We start from the raw sequence: 20,414 nt of genomic DNA, 5'->3' as shown, positions 1-20,414 counted from the left end.
TTAACACTGGAATATAAAAATTTGAGACATGAAAAGAGTAAGATGAATACTATATATCAGCTCCATTTTAAAACAAAACTGAATGTAAACATCTAAATTTCCCTTTCAACCCACTAGTTATTCTACACTGTTAATATTAAGCTCTGGTAAATTTGGGGAAATTTTTAAATTTTGCTTATAGAATATCAAGGTAATCATGGGTAGCCTATAATTTCAGAGTTTATTATTTATGTTCCAAGGTAACTATTATAACCACAGAAACGCGAAGGAACAAATATAGGATGGAAGAAGTCTTTGATATTACCTGAGAGAGACCTGGTTGGAAACCCTGTTGTTGAGCCAAGGATGGTGGAGCCAATCGTGCATGCTGGGTATTAAATAAATGACTTGTGTCCATATAGAAGGCTGGGATTTGAGCTGCAGACCGTCAGAAAAAACAAGCAGTAATAAGTGTCCTAATTTCAGAATTTTCCAAACAGTAAGTAAAAACCAAGTTTTGTAGCAGAGTCCAAATTAAGTGCACCCTCTGAAAATTAATACAGCCATGGAAAAACTAAAAATGTGACAAGAGGCAAATACGAAAAGATGGAAAACTTCTAGTAGACAGGTAACTAGTACTTGTGAAGGCATGAAAAAAATTTATATACTGCCAGTGGGGTATAGATACTCAGATTTTGTCAGTAGTAAAATTTCACATAATCTACTAAAATTGAAAACGAATCTACCCATTGAACCGGCAATTCTACTCCAATTTTAAACCTACCTACTAGAATCTAGAAAAATATTTAGAGGATTGACATTTAATTTTAAAAGTTTGGTATAAATTCTAAACACATTTCTATGTATGATACATACTACTTTGTGACTTGCTGTTTTTTTTTAACAGTCTCGCTCTGTCACCCAGGCTGAAGTGCAGTGGCACGACTGATCCCAGCTCACTGCAACCTCCACCTCCTGGGTTCAAGTGATTCTTGTGCCTCAGCCACCTGAGCAGCTGGGTGTGTGCCACCACGCCCAACTAATTTTTGTATTTTTAGTAGAGATGTGGTTTCACCATGTTGGCCAGGTGGCTCTTGAACTGCCGGCCTCAAGTGATCTGCCCGCCTCAGCCTCCCAAAGTGCTGGGATTACAGGCATGAGCCATGGTGCCTGGTTGACTTGCTGTTTTTATATAGTAGTATGTTCTGCAGAACTCCACATATTATAATGACGAGACAGGGTCTCACTCTGCCAGGCTGGAGTGCGGTGGCATGATTATCACCTGGGCTCAAATGATTCTCTCACCTCAGCCTCCCAAATAGCGGGAATTACAGGCATGTGCCACCACATCCAGCTAATGTTTAAAATTTTTTTGTAGACGTGGCGTCTCACTATGTTGCTCAGGTTGGTCTTGAACTCTAGGGTCAAGCAATCCTTCTGCCTTGGCCTCTTGAAGTGCTGGGATTATAGGTATGAGCCACCACATCCAGCCTATATATTGTTTTTAACTTGTCATTATTAGAAATAATACTGCAATGAATATCCTCACTTAACCTCTGATAGGTTAAGTGTATCCATATGAGATTCCTAGCTAAGAAACTGTTACTACAGTACGTATGTACACTTATATTTTCCAAGACACTTTTAAAAAGAATTACGTCAATTTAGGCTGGGAGAGGTGGCTCATGCCTATAATTCCAGCACTTTGGGAGGCTGAGGAAGGAGGATCACTTGAGCTCAGGAGTTTGAGGCCAGCCTGGGCAACATGGTAAAAAAACGCTGTCTAGACCAAAAATGCAAAACAAACAAACAAATTAGTTGGGCATGGTGGTGTGCTCCTGTGGTCCCAGCTACTTGGGAGGCTGAGGTGAGAGGATCACTTGAGCCTGGGAGACGGAGGTGGCAGTGAGTCAAGACTGTGCCACTGCAATCCAGCCTGGGCAACAGAGCCAGATATCATCTCAAAAAAAAAAAAAAGAATTACGCAAATTTAAATATTTACAGCAATGTACTTTAAGAGCCTTATGCTTAGCTGAAAGGTTAAGAAGAGACAAAAATAAGCATTACAGTCTTCAATTTCTAAATTCCTTATATTCAAGCCTAAAAACATTACCTGCTGCAGACTGAGACACATAAACTTGCGGACTCTGTTGTTGCTGGGCAATAAGGGAAGGCATACAGCTTAACTGTGAAAAATGACTTGCAGAAGGCAGGCTGCTTGTCTGCAACTGCTGAGGTTTCACTTTACAAATATTTGGAGGGTCTGATGTGGCTGTAGATTTTGTGCTCAAAGAAGAGGTAGTGTATGTACCAGCTCCTATATTTGGGGAAGCAGAAAAAGGGGAAAACAGAACATATTTAAAAGTGTTGCTATTGCTCACAGTACTAACCAGAAACTGCAAAATTAATGTTTCTACCTATCACATACTTATATACTGCTTCAGGCCAAAAGTAGATGAGGTAGCTTACAAAACAAAAGAGTAATTATCACCAAATGCAAATATGACTAGAAAATATGGAACAATAAACAATAGAAAATTAAAACAAGAAACAAAATACAAAATTCATAAAATGAGGCCGAGAGCCTATATAACTGTTATAGTTTGGCTAGAAACGATTTGTTTTTTAAACATCACAAAGAAGAGTAGGATATATAATCAAGAGCTTCATACAGTTATGACCATATATACAAGGACACAAAAGGGAAAAGTGCTATACCTTAGAAATAATTATGACTATACATGGGCCTTTAGAGATCTCAACTGGTCCTAAAATGCCACATATACTTAAGGCTGGATTTCTCTCTCCTGCAAAAACTGGCCCATGTTGAGGGCAGGAGTATAAGCCCAGCCTGGGGTACACTGTAAGATTCCGTCTCTGCACAAAATTAAAAAATTAGCTGGGCATGGTAGTGCCTGTAGTCCCAGCTACTCGGGAGGCTGAGATGGAAGGACTGCTTGAGCCCAGGAGTTTAAGGCTGCAGTGAACAGTGATGACATCACCGCACTCCAGCCTGAGTGACAGAGCAAGACATCATCTCTTAAAACAAAAAAACACAACTCCAAAAACAACCAAAAAAACAAACAAAAACAAAACAAAACCACCTGGTAGATAGTAATATCTTTAAAACAAATGAAATAAACTACTTAATAAGTAAACAGAATTATAAAACTTAGGTGTTAGGGTCCATTAGTTTTATTGATTAATGAGCTATTATGACTGTATTACTGACCCAAAATGTCAATACTGGTATTTGTACATGTAATATGTACAAATGTACATAGTAATGTACAGTTATCATTATCTTCAGATGATGCTCCACCTGAGAGTGGACCAAAATTCAAGTGCTTCTATCCTTCTAGTAATTATCTACCAGTAGGATGACTAGGCAACAAGGGCCTTGTTTAAAAAATTATCCTAGTCAAGCATAGTGTAGGAAATCTAGACCTGGGGAAACAAGTTAGTTGGGTTCCAAAGAAAGAACTAGGAACCATTATTTCCAGACCTTCCTACCACACTCTCCTGTTTCCTTTACACCACCTTCACTAACCCCTCCATCTCCAAGTAGACTGGGGCTCAAGCTAGTCTAGTAAGCATAAGAGAAGATGCCTTGGCAAATGAGTGGTGGAGGAATGCTAGGAAGGGTTTTAAAGTGAAAAGAGATATAGTTGGAACACAGTTTGATTTAAAATTTTAATGCAGCGTAGAATCACGGGAGTTTGTGTTAACACATACTTCTGATTACAGACAATATCAAAATAACTTGTATAACCCTAAGACCAGCTTTTTGGTAACTAAAAATAGCACGGTGGGTTGGAATACTGAAAAGCAATATTGAATGAGAACGAGTCTAATTAATTTATATCACTGGAAAGGAGCTTCCTACTGCTTTGGAAGCAGATAATACTGAGAAATTAATACTTGAAATTAAATTTTATTTTTTCAACAGAAGAATCTTGGTTCTACATATGGTAAAAGGAAAAGGGTGTACTTTCTAGAGTCAAGCATTTTGGAAACATCCGTGTTTCTTTAAGAACTGTAAGGCCTCCAAATAACGAAGTTCAGTGAAAAGATTATGCAATAGTAAAAATTTAAGAAAATCTAAGGAAAAACAGCAAGAAAAGCACCTTCTAACTTTGGGCACCAATGGACTCTCCTAAAAAACAAAATAAAACAAAAACCAAACCAAACTAAAGCCAAATCCAATGGATTACATCACTCAAATAGCAGAGGCTGAAAATTCTCCAGCCCTAACTCTTTACCAGAAAACATGTTATCCCAACAGGTTTAGGCCACTAGCACCTTCAAATTAGACACAGATTGTGAAACATTTTAAAAAGGTGTGATTCTCTGTTATTTTTGAGCTGATCTAGTTAGTTGTATATACATAAAAAATGACAATCAAAAGGTGAACTTCCTAGAAAAATTTAGAGGAAAATGACACTTTAAAAAGCAATTACTGGCCAGGCGTTGTGGCTCATGCCTGTAATCCCAGCACTTTGGGAGGCTGAGGTGGGAATACTGAATACTACTTTTTTGGGAGAGCTGGGCAAACAAGACCATAAAAACTGTTAAATAATGTAAGATATTTAAAGAAAGAGTACAAAAATGTTCTACCTGATAGTGATGTTGTAGGAGTGACTGAAGCAACAGGAATCTGGGGCATCGATGCACTTGAGAACGAATTATAATTAGCAGTGCTTGGTGCACTGGCACTACTGCTGACTCCAGTTGCAATTGGAGGTGCTGTGGAAGTTACTGGAGACCCCTTTTCCCTTACATTTGGAGAATTCTCCCATGCCTTGCGTGCAGACTCCATCTACAATAAAATGGACATTTCTTATAGTAAAAAAAAGATGTTAATACACAAAATACGTACTTATATACATGTATCAGTATTTAAGTGCCAAATATAATCTTTCAAAAACCACACACACACAAAGATATTTAAAGAAAATCTAAGACTCTAAGACCCTAGGGATTTCAGACTTTCCATCTGCCTCTTTATCTTTGCTCCATTACTCAAATTGGGAGTGTGAGAGTGGGGCTTAATTATATTTCTACAGAGAACTTGTTGATGGTTTTAGAAAACAAGTCAGTGTCCTTTAAAGTCACAGCTCCTGTATCATTTAAACATGAGCCCCTATCCCTACCAGTGAGTAATGAAAGGCCCTTCCCAGTAAATATCCATTTTCTCCATTCTTTCTTTTTACTCCAATGCTTCTTAAATGGCAAATGGCAGGCACCTTTTGGTTGGCTGCTTCATGCTCACAGTGTTTTAAAAGGCGAGGTAACAAGATAGGTTTTAGATTTGGGTGCACTAGAAACGCTTTTGTTACACATCCAGATCTCAAGCATTTCATGTACCAGATGTAACCATTTGCATTTATGACCCCTGGTTTCAGGTGTCTTTTCTTCTCCTAGTTTCTTAAAGGGCAGAAAATGGCCTTATTTCAATCTAGAGCAGCACTATTCAGTAGTTTTCAACAGATACACATGTAAGTGCAGATCAAATATGTAATTTTAAATTTTCTAGTAGCCACATTTAAGAAGTAAATACAGAGATTATATATTTATTTTGAAAACATTTAACCCAATATTTATAATATTATAACTAAAACACTAATGAACATAAAATTGAGATATTTTATAAATTTTTTATATTAAAATTTCAGATGCAGTATATATCCAACATAATCTGTAAGATCCAGCTGCAATGACTTACGTGAGAGGAACTTTTTCAAGTTACATATTTAATACCACTTTGTGGGTCCTTAAAGTTTCTAAAATTTTATTTTGGTTATAAGAATTTTGAGAAATAGAGGCTGGGTGTGGTGGCTCACGCCTGTAATCCCAGCACTTTGAGAGGCCGAGGCGGGTGGATCATGAGGTCAGGAGTTTAAGACCAATCTGGCCAACATAATAAAACCCCGTCTCTACTAAAAATACAAAAAAAATTAGCTGGGCGTGGTGGTGTGCGCCTATAATCCCAGCTACTCAGGAGGCTGAGGCAGGAGAATTGTGTGAACCCAGGAGGTGGAGGTTGCAGTGAGCTGAGATCGTGCCACTGCACTCTAGCCTGGGCGACAGAAAGAGGCTCCATCTCAAAAAAAAAAAAAAAAAAAAAAAAAAGAATTTTGAGAAATAATACATAATTTACCCTGCCTTCCTTTAAAAACACACTATTCGTAATTTAACCTTTTCTTAAGACTAATTGTTATCATTGGATATTTAAAATATAGAACACTTTTATATTTGAGAAAAATCTAAAATCTTTTTTCTCAAAATCACCTGGTTGATTTCAAATGTGTTTTATTTTAAAACAAAAGTCTTGGGGGAATTTAGGAAGTAAGCTATAACATAATTTACCTGGACCATCTGAGATTTTGTGGTTTAGGGCAAGTTGACAGAGTACAAGGTCTTTCATGCCAATTTTGTTTTACTAAGAACATATAAATTAAGTTATAGCTAATCAAACTTACATAACATATAGGCCACATGTATGTATACAGGCCACAGTTTGACTTGATTCCATTCCTTAAGCAGAAAGATAATTTAAAGTTTTTATTTTTGGAAATTCAGTGAAACTAAAAGTACAATTAGTTAACTATACTCACTTTTTCATATTCTGTCAATGATGTCCATAAAAACTTAACATCGTCAATAGGTTCTTGGAAACTGTGACTTTAAGCACAACAATGTATAGTCAACATATTTTCTCATAAACTTTAGAACAAGTGGCACTGAACCACATGATGCTATTCTATGGATCCATTGTACACTGTTTTGGTTAAAGTTGCAGTTTCCATGAACCCACTGATAAGTAAGAATTTACTGTGTAATATAACTTTTCTATGCTGTATATATTACTACAATAAAAAGGACATGGCAGAGGAAGTAAAAAATAAAGAAACCAGAGGTTTTAAGCTAATGCAATTTGATTTAAATTTAATTCTCAGTGTATATATTTCTTTTTGGAATGTTAAAAACATGAGTGAAAGGCAAAGTTGAATAGGTATTCTAAAGAAATAAATACTGGCTTAAAAATAATTAAAGATGACACTATATTTGCTTATGTGAAATTAGATTATTACCTTGCTAGTATAATGACAAAAACCATATAAGTAAGATTAAATAAGGAACGCACACTGAGACAATCATTCAAGTCAAAAGACAACAGAAAAGGCTGAACAGGAATTGGAAGTAAACAGTAAAGACTAGGCAAAGACAGGGATGGCACAAAGCAGAAGCTGTTGTCTTATAAAATTTTATGACCTCAAACTTATATTTGTTAAGCCTCTTACAAAGAAGTTGGGCAGAGAGGGGAGAAGATAAGGGGACAAAAGTAGTATGCGTCCAAAATGAATACTAGCCACATTGTAAAATAACAAAGTTCCTGTGACCCCAACAGAAGACCATCAAAGAGATTGTCAACCAGTGCAACATCAGGAAGCCCTACCATATTAGAGATTAAGAACTTGCCTGGATTATGAACAAAGAACACCAATGAGATAAATAGACTTAAAAAAATCTTCCCTTGGCCAGGTGTGGCGGTTCACACCTGTAATTCCAATACTTTGGGAGGCTGAGGCAGGTGGATCGCTGGAGCCCAGAGTTCAAGACCAACCTGGGCAATATGGCGAAACCCCATCTCTATTAAAAAAAAATTTTTTTTAATTAAAAAAAAACTCCTTTAATTCCATGTTTGCACTTTTTTAAATGACTGACTACTCCAAAGATGAACTGATTTAAAACACTCTCAAACAACACAACTGTAAAAAATCATTAACATAGCTCAAAATTACAATAGATTAAAAAAAAAGCCAAAACATTTTGACATCAAAAAGTGCTGAATCTCTTTTGCCCTCTTATTAATTATCCAAAAAATATCAACTGAAAATCTTCTGATGTCAATTATAAAGCATACGTGTTAATTATCTTCCCATAAAATAATCATACAATGTTCATTCAATTCACACATAACTTACAGGGAAGACAAACAACATTCTTACTATTATCAGTACTTAATATTTTGGTAACAATCATAAAAACATGAAATTATAAGATTGCATTTTTTTGTATACAAACCCATATACCCAAAAATCATTAAGATATCTGGGAGGAACTTAACACAAACATGGAAAAATATACTGTCCTATATTTTTAAGAAAAAATTCACAAGCATAATAGGTCTCATTTTAAATATGAGGATATCACATCACCACTTAGTGGTATCAGAAGCTAATAAAACTTTTAAGGTATAATTTGACAGCACTCTAATTCCTCAGCTTAGTATTGTTGCTTACCACATAAATCTAGTAAAAATACCACATGAATATTGTTAACTTATGTACCCTTGCATGCAACAAGTAAGGACTCTTAGAGATGGATGTTGTACATACCTTGAAGGTGAGGCTGAAAGTAGTGGGAGGAACTGAAGTTAGGCTGGAGCTCTGTTGTATAGTCTCTCTCTTAGGGAGGGGAAGGGTGTTAGGCAGGGGCACCTGAAAAGGTAGGCAACACATATCACAATCTAACTATGTGTCTACTATGACAGCCCCATTAAAGACAATGTTAAGGTGTTCTAAGGGTAGTGTTTAATTTTCATCAGAGCTAACAGAAATATGTGATTACTTAAGAGTCTCATTGTGTTTATAGTAGTTGGTAATTAAGGGCATCTCAGATAAAACTTCTGAAGGGAAATTATTATCTGTCTTTTCATACGTAAATTGGCAGAGTCTGCACCAGATATAAGGTGTATACTCAGAAGGCAGTGCTTCTCATATTTTAGTATGTACATAAATCACCTGAGGATGCTGATAAAATGCAGATTTTGATTCAATTGGTCTATGCTAAGGCCTGAAATGCTGGGTTTCAAACAAGTTGCCAGGTGATGCTGATGCTGCTGGTCTACAGGCTGCATAGCAAAGCTCTAAAGAATGAAACCTTCACCATATATGGGGCATCTACAGGCTCCAACCAAAAGTATTTAACATGACAGCAAAAATAGAAAACATTAATCTCTTTCCTGCAATACAAACTTTTTTATAACAAGATTCAAGAACAAAAGTAAACTTGGGAAGAAAGTATGGACTATTAGCACCACCTCATTATAACAAAACTGTTCTGCTATAGTAATAAAATTATGGCAAATATTGTTAGAAACTCTAAGATATTAGAAACTCACTGCCTTTATCTCCGGATCTTGGGACTTTATTATATATTACGTTTTGGATGGTTCATTCAGTTGTTCAGTAAAAATAACTGGGATGCTTGAGAGTTTTAAGATAATTACTTTGTGATACTATGGACTACCTAATGGAGATTCTTTCACACATGTTGAAAGCAGCTGTGCTATGATAATCCAAAATGCCACCTGCATTTAATCTTCAAGACATTCAAGATACAAGATGACTGTACTATTAATACTACTAACCAACATGTATCAGGTAAGACCATAAAAAAAGTACATTAAGCCCCAATAAGAGAAATAAACCATTTTCAAGTATAATTTAAAAAGACAAAAGTTCTACGTACAAAATGGAACCCCTAAACAGACAAGTGAAAGAAAAAAGGACATCTCAAGAGGTCCTAAATTTTTTCCCGTGTAGGACATTTGTTTTTAACTCGACATTGAGTTCAGAATCACCAACACACTTGGCACAAGTAAGCAACACTGTGAAATCCTTTGAAACTGATGACCATTTATAATGCTCCCTGACCCAAACTGATCTTTCTGCGTTCAAATGTACCCTGGCTACACTGCTAACAATTGCATGCAGACTATTCACCTATATATGATACTAGGTCTCTTGCCTCCAGTAGTTATCAGTATAGAAGTCGCTCAATTAATTAGCCTTATAGATCACACAGAAGTCATCAAAATGCTCATCTGGATATTTTCAGTGAATTTAAGGGTTCTGAGAATAATAATTTTTTCTTCCTTATTCATATTTTGTAAATCATTTTCAGAGAGTAGTTTGACAAAAAGCATCATATACTTTAAAAACTAATATCGTAGAAATATTCTATATATTTTTAAAAATGAGAAAAGACGGCCGGGCACGGTGGCTCAAGCCTGTAATCCCAGCACTTTGGGAGGCCGAGACGGGCGGATCACAAGGTCAGGAGATCGAGACCACCCTGGCTAATACGGTGAAACCCCGTCTCTACTAAAGAAGACAAAAAACTAGCCGGGCGAGGTGACGGGCGCCTGTAGTCCCAGCTACTCGGGAGGCTGAGGCAGGAGAATGGCATAAACCCGAGAGGCGGAGCTTGCAGTGAGCTGAGATCCGGCCACCGCACTCCAGCCTGGGCGACAGAGCCAGACTCCGTCTCAAAAAAAAAAAAAAAAAAAAAAAAAGAGAAAAGACACAAAGTATAATTAAACTTTATTGAGATTTTACTGATTGAATATTTCATAATCTAGACAGTGACATCACAGCACTTAAACTGAAAGGAAGTCTTTTCTTCCTTCCCAAGTCTTCTTTTTCACAGGAGGTATAAGGAGTCAAAAAAAGAAAAAAAAAAAAAAAAAACATATATATATATATGTGTGTATATATATATATTATATTTAAACCACTCTCATTTTAAAAAGTCGGGGGTGGGTGGGGTGGGGAGGAAAGTTGAACAAATCACATTAATCAGCTCCTAGAGAGCTCTCAACACCAAGAAAAAATGTGTGACTCACTCCTTTCTACTCCTTTTCTCAGCTACATATTTAGTACAGTCCTTCAGCTGAACTACAAAAATTGGATCAAGTGACCCCTAATGCAGCTCACCTTTCTAAAATTCCATATACTTGATGCTAGAGGGAAGAATAGAAAGCACAGAAAAAAAGAAAGAAGATAATAAAGATTTTTGTACTCAAAATGATAGTTAAGGCTCTTTGTGACAGACCTTTAAATAGTTATCTGTAAAGGATTTTTTTTAAAAAGGATGATCAACATTTTAGTCTGATAGCCTTTGCTTATTACAGAAGGTGATATTTAAAACAGAGAGCGCTAACCAAATTTCTATCACACCTGGTCTCCAAAATAAGGACCATGCAAGTAACTTTTAAAATGTTCTTCTAAATAAATGACACTGTACAACTATGGCAAGCTACCTAATGTTTCTGGGCTAATAATTTTTCATCTGTCAGTCAGTGAACTAAGCAAAATGATGAACTGTACAGACTTTTAAACACAACCTTGAATTATATTAGTAACATGGTTGCTCTAGAAAACTAGGTCCTAAGTTACAACATGACTTAACATCACCTTATATTAGAGCATCTCAGAGTGTTTGGTGTACTTATGTATACAATACATTATAGCTCAATCTACACAACAGGAATGTTGTTAACACATTGGTATTTTTTCTTTTTTAAAGACATACTTGATTCTTTGGGAATTCTACAGTTGTCTTTTAATTCTAATTTTAGTCATCTCAAATAAGTTAAGTTTCACTTAATTATAAAAAGGTTTTATGTAAGAAAACAAAATCACCAACCATTCATGTTGAATTTGTAAAATGTGAGAGCTAAAACAACTTCTTACCAATACCAGGTTAATAAGATTAGTATTTATATGAAACCAAGCCCGCGCACCCCAAGCCTTCATCTTAAATGGAAAGCAGATGGCTTTCAGAGGAAAAATAAAAAAAACTCAGCTTTGATTACTTTTACTAATTATATTACAGCGCTCCTACAAACAAATTTACTACCAACTCTTTCCCTGAGCTAAATATTGATCACTACACTACAGTAAATGAAACATGAAATAATGTACTAGATTATAATAGCCAGGTTCCAATCCAAACTTGCCACATCTCAAACTGATTACTTACATTATTAACCAAAGTATCCTCCATCTTTGTGTTATTAGTAGCCACAGTGTTAGGCAGAGAAGAAGAGGGTGTAGTATAGTCTGTTACAGACTCCTGCGAAGTAGTAATAGAAAAAGAAAATACATTTTAAACTGAATTAATTGCTCACTTTTTTTTTTTTTTGAGTCTTGCTATCATGCGGGCTGAGTACAGTGGCATGATGTCAGCTCACTGCAACCTCTGCCTTCCAGGCTCAAGTGATTCTCGTGCCTCAGTCACTGAAGTAGCTGGGATTACAGGCATGAGCCACCATGCCTAGTTAATTTTTGTATTTTTAGTAGAGATGGGGTTTTGCCATGTTGGCCAGGCTGGTCTCGAACTCCTGGTCTCAAGTGATCTGCCTGCCTCAGTCCACCAAAGTGCAGAGATTACTGGCATGAGCCACCACACCTGGCCAAATTGCTCACTTTCTAATGATAGCCTAATAGTTGTAAAGTTGTTCTGGAAGAAAGCAGAAGACAGCAGACTTTAAGACTCAACTCATTCAATTAATTAACTAACAATGGAATAATACGACACAGACTCACCATCAAAATGACAGCATTTCAACTACTGCTGCATTCTTGTACATTTAGTACTAGGAGACTCTGTCAATAGTACCAAATATTTATTTCTGTGGTTATTAAAATAACCTTTTATGTGTTTCCCATGTTCATTCTATAGCTCACCATCAATTACCAAGATCTTAGTTGTTGTAATTACTTAGGTTTTAGGGTATACTCCTTGTTTCCTGTCACAAATCTCATTTTGAAATATGGCAGAGTAGGACCACATAAGCTATTATTTATATGATTTCAGTTGCATGGCAATTAAAAAGAGAATAATATTCAGATAATATAAAAAATTGCATGTAACTTTTTTCTCAGTGAGTTTATGTCCCAGAGTCAACATAAAATGGCAGATAGGTTTGCTATTCCCACAAGCGTCAGTTCCCATAGTTAATCAACATATCTTGTCTTAATGAGTATTTTTAGATACATGTTTCATTCAATGTGGCCCCTTAATGTGAGTTAACAGCCTCTAGTGCTCAACCAAAGAAACAGTTATCTGTTCTAACTATGAAAGAAAACTGACTATACTGGAGTTACTAAAAGTCTGCCTTATTTCCTGACTTTAGAATGTCACCAGTGGGCAAGATAAAGCTCCACGGTAATTCTATTTATATTAAAAGTCATATAGAGCCATCTTTCAAAGCATTCCGATTTTGTGTAGATGTTTTTCACTTTAAACTACTCAAAATAGTCCAGAATTTAGAGTAAGTTTCCTCAAAAAGAAATATAATTTGCTATAAAGAATTTCTTTAGATTACATATGCATACTAGGAAATAAAATCTTCTTTGTAGAAATAACCTCTAGAGTTAAATGCCTCAGCAGGAAAAAAAAAAAAAAAAAAAAAAGCAGACTGTTGCTGTTCTTCTCATTCATTTTAGACATGGTTTGCATCTACTGAACTGGAAATTCCTACATGTGGCTTACCTTTGCATTAGTACCATATTCTGCAGATGATACCGAGATCATTGTTCCTATTTCAGCAGACATTTCTGAGACTGCTTTAGTTTCCTTTGTTGTGACAGGATCTGTGCCTCTGACTGTAGCTGCGCTTGGTTTCTCTTGTCCTTCTGGCTCCACCTGTTGGGCATCTTTTACTTTTCTATTTTTTAATGAACGTTCCTTTCCAATGGGACCAGGTTTATGTTCTTTGTTTTCTACTGGACTCAAATCTGGAAGCTAAAGTCAAATGTTTATGATAAAACTATGTTTATGATAAATGAATATCTTTCATCATTGCATCATGATCAAAGATATTCATTAAAACTAAGTTCAATTTTAAAACTATTATTTGCTCTTCATGTTATTGGCCTTCATAAAATTTTATCTGGATTATAAAGTATATTTACCTTCTGGGCTTTGATAGGTCCTGCCCGTGGCTGCTTCTGCCGCTGTTCTTTAGGTTCAGGTATCTTGTCAGCAGATTTTTCCGAAAGCACAGGAACAACTTCATTTTCATTTCCATTTGAAGCTGGAGCACCAAACTGAATTGTATCAGCTCCAATTTCAAGTCCACTTTCTTGACCATTCTTCGCTCCCTAGTAAAAGAATGTTTTAAAACTTGCTTGCAAAGCATAGTTCAGATGTGACCGATTTATGAAGTACTATATAGTTTAAGTACAATAGAAGGTTTAAGGCAATCTACATATTAACTGAGATTGACATTAATTATATTTTAGGAGAATTTTCTCTTAACTGTTGTTTATCTGAACAACTGATAAATGAAACTCGTGTAAGACTGAAGTTTTTAAAGTCCTGGCTCTCCTGAGTGTGATCATGGGCAAAGCACAGCTTCAAGCTGTTTCCTCATTTAAAACAATCGTAAAAGCAACACACAAAGACACCACTACCAACAAACAGATGAATGAACTGGAAATAAAAGACAGTAGTTAAGTGTCACCTGCTTCTCAGAAGTCTGCTTTGAAAATGAAATTTAAGAAATATAATACAAACTTTGTGATTGGTAACATAGAGCACACATCTAAACAACAATCCACCAATTAAACAGTTAATTTGGGCCGGGCATGGTGGCTCACACCTGCAATCCCAGCACTTTGCGAGGCCGAGGTGGGTGGATCACGAGGTCAGGAGTTTGAGACCAGCCTGACCAACATGGTGAAACTCCGTATCTACTAAACACAAAAATTAGCTGGGCATGGTGGCATGCGCCTGTAATTGCAGCTACTCAGAAGGCTGATGCAGGAGAATCACCTGAACCCGGGAGGTGCAAGTTGCAGTGAGCCTAGGTTGTGCCACTGCACTTCAGCCTGGGTGACAAAGCGAGATCTGTCTCAAAAACAAACAAACAAACAAACAAACAAACAAACAAACAAACAAACAAAAAACCCCAGCTAATTTGTTGAGCACCTTCTTTGTGCTAATCAGATGTGCTAATCAGTCTACCTGCACAATTTGCATTCTAGCAGGGAAAGCAAATAAAGAACTAAAAAGTCAGATAAGCAATATGCAAAAAGGGTTAAGAGACCAGCTACTAGACTGGTAGACAGAGAAAGCCCCTGAGGAGGACACACTGACATTGAATCTAGAAGACAAGATCAGTGGAAAGAGTTTAGGGAGACCACATACCTAGGGTAAACGTCAAGAACAAAAAAAAGTCAGTGAGGCTGAAGCATAGCAGGTAGGGGGAACAGTTGTAGCAGACAGACAAGCAGGAGGTTAGGTGACCTAGGGCTTTGCTACAATTAATCTTTTCATGAAAAGACAAAAAAAACAAAACTAGTGTCAAAATTCAACTAAAGCTTCTTTTAATAATTGAATCACTACTCCATGTCATTTTTGGCATTCCCAAACCTAGCATGGTCAATTACTATATAAGGTTAATGTTATATCTACCAGGATACAATGTCAAGAGTATGAACAAGGCATGTAATTCAGATTTATTTTTAATATCTAAATAGTCACCTTCAAATACAGTCATGTGCCATAATGATGATGTTTAGCTAACGACGGACCACATATACAAGGGTGGTTCCATAAGATTATAATATCGTATTTTTACTGTACCTTTTTCTATGCTTAGAAACACAAATACTTACCATTGTGTTACAACTGCCTACAATATTCAGTATAGTAATAAGTTGTATAGGTTTGCAGCCTAGGAGCCATAAGCTATACCATCCAGGTTTGTGTAAGTAGACTCTATGATGTTCACACAATGACCCATTTCTCAGGATGTATCTGTGTTGTTAAGCAACGCATGAATGTATTGGAAAATACTGATGTAAATTAGAATAAAAATTTCTTTGCTTTAGTCAATGTTGAAATTCTACAGTCAGTTAAGTGTACAGTTAGAAAAGAAAATGATGCAATAAGTAGATTGTGAAGGTTATTAACTGTATGTACAAAAATGTTAAGAACTTGTACATATTGAGTAGAAAAACAGAAAAATAACTGTCAAGTTAATGACTATTAGAGAATGTTATATCCCTTGAAACGAAAGTGTTTATGAAAACTACATAATACAAAGAATGATAAAAGTTTAGACAATATTATAATATCAAGTCTTTGTAAGGCTAGTTGGTGTAACTAACATTGATAACTTTAAGTAAAATAATCATTAAGAGCTCTATTTCACCAGAATAATCCAAGAAAAAGTCCTTTAGGGGATTCTTTCCATCCTATGAAATATCAACTTTGCTAATACAAAATTTTATCATGAGGAAAAACTCCAAAATAATGTATGACATTCACAAAATATCATCTTCTATACAGAAAACATAAAGAACATAAAGACAATGAAGAAAAAAGTATGAGAGAAAAATGAGACACCACTAAAATATCTTGCTCCACCACTGACTGAAGGTAACTGTAAACACCCAATTTATCACTGTAAACTTGTAGAATGCCTGCAAGAAAAATCTTGCAGTTGGGAAACAATCTTCCACTCTGTACTTCATACCAGCATGAAAAATCCTGAAATGCTCTCTATGACTAATCATAATGCTAATACCAACAGGCAGAAGAAAAAGTACTAAACTGAAACTCTTAAATATTGAATGCAGTGACTCTTGAGCTGTACAGAGTTCTCTGAAGAGTCTGTAACATCAAAACAGATGATGAAGTCTATTCTAGACCTACTAAGTCAGAAAACTGGAGTGGAGACAGAAGTAGCAGGAATACTTCTTTAACGAAAAAAAAATCTTTTAGCACCTATAAGGCTATACAAAAATTAAAATAAAAAAAATAAAATCTCAACTATATTTTCTTCTACTGCCCTATTTTTTTCTGTACTCCTTTATAGCAAAATGACATTCATATACAGTTGGCTCTCCTTATTTGCAGGTTCCATATCTGTGGATTCAACCCAGTATGGATGGAAAATATTCAGAAAAAAATAATAAATGGTTGTGTCAGTACAAGAACAGACTGTTCTTTCTTGTCATTATTCCCTAAATAATATAGTGTAACAACAATTTACATATCATTTACATTGTATTAGGTATATAATTAATCTAGAGATGATTTAAAGTACACAGGGAGATTGTGAATAGGTTATATGAAAATACTGCTTCATTTTATATGAGACTTGAGCATCCCTGGGTTTTGGTTTTTATGGTGGTGAAAACCAATCTCCATAGATATGGAGAGAAAATGGTACTCATCTTTCCTTTCATTTTCTCTTAAACTCACTCTTTCATCCAGGCTTTCATCCCTACTACTCTACCAATAATGTTCTTATCAAAGTCATCAGTGACCATCATATAACTCCAACTATCAATTGAACACCTATATTGACTGACCTGCCAGTAGCCATCTGACACACTTAATCTATTCCTTCTTTGAACTTATCTTTCACTTGCCTTTTAGGATACTTCTCTAATCACTTAGCTTCTCTAATTCCTACATTTCCTGGAGTCAGAAAGCCCCAAGACTTAATTTTTGATTCTCTTTCCTAACTACTCTCATTCTCCCTTGGTAACCTTATACAATTCTATCACTTTAAACATATCTATATGCTAACGATTTCAAATCTGTTATCTTCAAACTAGATGAACTCTTCTGAACTACAGACTCATATCCAACTACCTGACATTTCCACTAAGAGGTATAATAAGCATCTTTAACATGTCAAAAACTGAACTTCTTATCTTCACCCCGAACCGGATCCATTTAGAACGTTCCAATCTCAGTTACTGAAAATTCTAATTATTTCCTACTGTTCAACCCCAAAATTTTGGAGCTAACTTTGACTCCTCTGTCCCTTCTCATACCCCATTTAACATTTTAGTGAATCTTGTCAGCTCAATCTTCAAAATACTCAGAAACCAACTATTTCTCATGACCTTTCATGCTACTTCCCAGGTTTTAAGCTATCATCACTTGATTATTGTAATATCTTAACTTCTATTCTTGCCATCTATGGATTATTTTTCACAGACCATCCAGAATAATTTTAGAAGTCAGATCCTGTCACTCCTTGCTCAACACCCTCCAATGTCTTCCTACCACTTCCAAAGGCCCTGCAGGATCCACCTGCTACTCAGGTGTGACCTCCAACTTCATCTATTCTCTTTCCATCTCTTACTTCACTCCAGCCATATGGACTTCCCTGAACTTCCTCAAACAAACCAAGTGTGCTGCTGTCTCATGGCATTCGTATTTGCTATGATCTGAACTTGGTATCTCTTTTCCTAGGACATTCGAATAGCATGCTCTCTTATCTCCTTCAAATCTTTAACTCAAGCATTATCTAAGTAGGCTTTTGTGGTCACCCTATATTAAACTGTCTTTGTGAACCATGGAAAATTCCTTATGTACCTTCCCTGCTTTGTTTTTCTCCACAGTGCTGATCACCATCAAACACACAATATGTTTTTTTATTAGTGCTTTCTCCTCACAGGACAATGGAAGTTCCATGAGGATAGGGCTTTTTGACTGTTTTTAGTCCCAGTTTTGTAAGCCCACAGGTTAGAACACTACCTAGAATAGTGTGAGTGCTTAATAAATTTTCGTTCAATGAATGAATGAAGAATCACTGACCCCTAACAGTCATTTACCAGTATCACATTTGAGAAATTATGTCAGAATAACAATCTGCTATAAAGTTTCTAAATACTTATACTACTTAAGTCCTCAAGATAGAAATATGGGAGAAAAGTCCAGAAAACAATAACTGCACTTTTATTTGCTGTATCATTAACATCTTTCTTGAGATGAAATTGAAAACAAGTGTTTAATGTCTAAAAGTGACACACCTTATAAATGTAAAGATGTAGCAGCCAAAGTATCACTTGGGAAATTGTTAGAAATTTATTCAAACCTCAACCCAGACCTAATAAGTCATGAACTATGGGCATGGGGCTCAGCAATCTTAAGTTTTAATTGCTCTCCAGGTTAATTCTGAGGCATGCTATAAGTTTTGTTTTGCTTTCCAGATGGGGTCTTGCTCTATCACCTAGGCTGGAGTACAGTGGCACAGTTATGACTTTACTGTAGCCTTGACCTCCCAGGCTCAAGTGATAGTCCAACCTCAGCTCCAGAGTAGCTGAGACTACAAGCACATGCCACCACAACCGGCTATTTTTTGTTTTGTATGTAGAGACAGAGTTTTCCTACATTGCCCAGGTGGGTCTCACTATGTTGCCCCGGCTGGTCTCAAACTCCTGGACTCAAGCAACCCTCTCACCATGCTAGGATTACAGGTATAAGCCACCACACCCGGCCACAATGAAGTGTTAGGGAAAACCCAGCACACTGACCCCACCAATGCTGTTAAAAGCCTATTCCTACCTCCGATGAAGCAGCTGATCCAAACGATGTTAAGGGCTTATTCCACGCACTGACTGAAGGTGGCTGTGGTGGACTAATGGGACCTACTGGAAAGAAGCCATAGGAAACACGATTAAGATTTAGAGTCTAATAATCTCTAACCCATTTAACCCTTTCCTTAATCTCCTATTGTTTGGCTATTACTAGCCAGGCAATAAAACAATCACTTTTCAAATCACACTTACAAAGATTATGTATCAACATACAGGCATACCTCAGAAACATTGCGGGTTCAGTTCCACACCACTACAATAAAGCAAGTACTGCAATAAAGCAAGTCACACTAATTTTCTGGTTTCCTAGTGCATATCAAAAGTTCTGTTTACATTATACTACAGTCTAATATGTAATAGTATCATGTCTTTAAAAAGGTATATACCTTAATTTAAAAAAAAAACTACCACTAAAAAAGAAGCTAATCATCATCTTAGTCTTTGAATCGTAATTTTTTTGCTGGTGGTCTTGCCAGTGGAGATGTCGATGGCTGCTAACTAACCAGGATGGTGTTTGCTGAAAGCTAGCATGGCTGTGGCAATTACTTAAAATAAGACAACAATGAAGTTTGTAACATTGACTATTCCTTTCATGAATGACTTCTCCGTAGCATGTGATACTGTTTACCCATACGGTAGAACTTCTTTCAAAACTGGAGGCAATAGTCTCAAATCCCATTGCTGTTTAATCAACTAAGTTTATGTAATATTCTAGATCCTTTGCTGTCATTTCAACAATGTTCACAGCATCTTCACCAGGAGATTTCGTCACAAGAAACGACTTTCTTTGCGTCAGAGTTATTTCCTCCACTGATGTCTTGAATTCCTCCAAGTCATCCGTGAGGGTTACAATCAATTTCTTCCAAACTCCTATTAATGTTGATATTCTGAAATCCTTCCATGAATCACTAATGTTCTCAAAGGAGTCTAGAACGGTAAATCCTTTCCACATGGTTTTCAAATTTCTTTGCCCAGATCTATCAGAGGAATCACTGTCTATGGAAGCTGTAGCCTTAGAAAACTATTTCTTAAATAACAAGACTTGAAAGTCTAAATGCTCCTTGATCCATGGGCTGCAGAATGGATGCCATGTTGGAAGGCATGAAAACAACATAAATCTTCCTGTATTACCTTCATCACAATTCTAGGGTGTCCAGATGCCCCGTCAACAAGCTTATATTTTGAAGGAAAGCTTTTGAGCATTTTTCCCCCCGAGCAGTAGGTCTCAACAAT

General features: G+C 36.3%; 1 protein-coding gene across 12 annotated transcripts in view; it reads right to left on the bottom strand.

The window, feature by feature from the left end:
• The window catches only part of PRRC2C (proline rich coiled-coil 2C), a 100,048-nt gene that overhangs the window by 13,888 nt on the left and 65,746 nt on the right, over window positions 1–20,414 (bottom strand). For 10 of the 12 annotated variants that reach the window (XM_030935426.1, XM_030935434.1, XM_030935432.1 and 7 more), the window contains exons 20-27: window positions 19,150–19,235; window positions 13,749–13,937; window positions 13,327–13,578; window positions 11,812–11,904; window positions 8,382–8,483; window positions 4,597–4,798; window positions 2,093–2,296; window positions 305–417 (exon numbers count right to left, since the gene is read on the bottom strand). In XM_030935426.1, the coding sequence (XP_030791286.1) occupies window positions 305–417; window positions 2,093–2,296; window positions 4,597–4,798; window positions 8,382–8,483; window positions 11,812–11,904; window positions 13,327–13,578; window positions 13,749–13,937; window positions 19,150–19,235 (1,241 nt within the window). The remainder of the gene's footprint in view (window positions 1–304; window positions 418–2,092; window positions 2,297–4,596; window positions 4,799–8,381; window positions 8,484–11,811; window positions 11,905–13,326; window positions 13,579–13,748; window positions 13,938–19,149; window positions 19,236–20,414) is intronic. The other 2 variants (XM_030935427.1, XM_030935431.1) reach the window with 2 other exon arrangements.

This window comes from Rhinopithecus roxellana, chromosome 8 (assembly GCF_007565055.1).
Source record: "Rhinopithecus roxellana isolate Shanxi Qingling chromosome 8, ASM756505v1, whole genome shotgun sequence".
Taxonomy (NCBI): domain Eukaryota; kingdom Metazoa; phylum Chordata; class Mammalia; order Primates; family Cercopithecidae; genus Rhinopithecus; species Rhinopithecus roxellana.
This window is presented reverse-complemented; position numbering and strand designations above follow the sequence as displayed.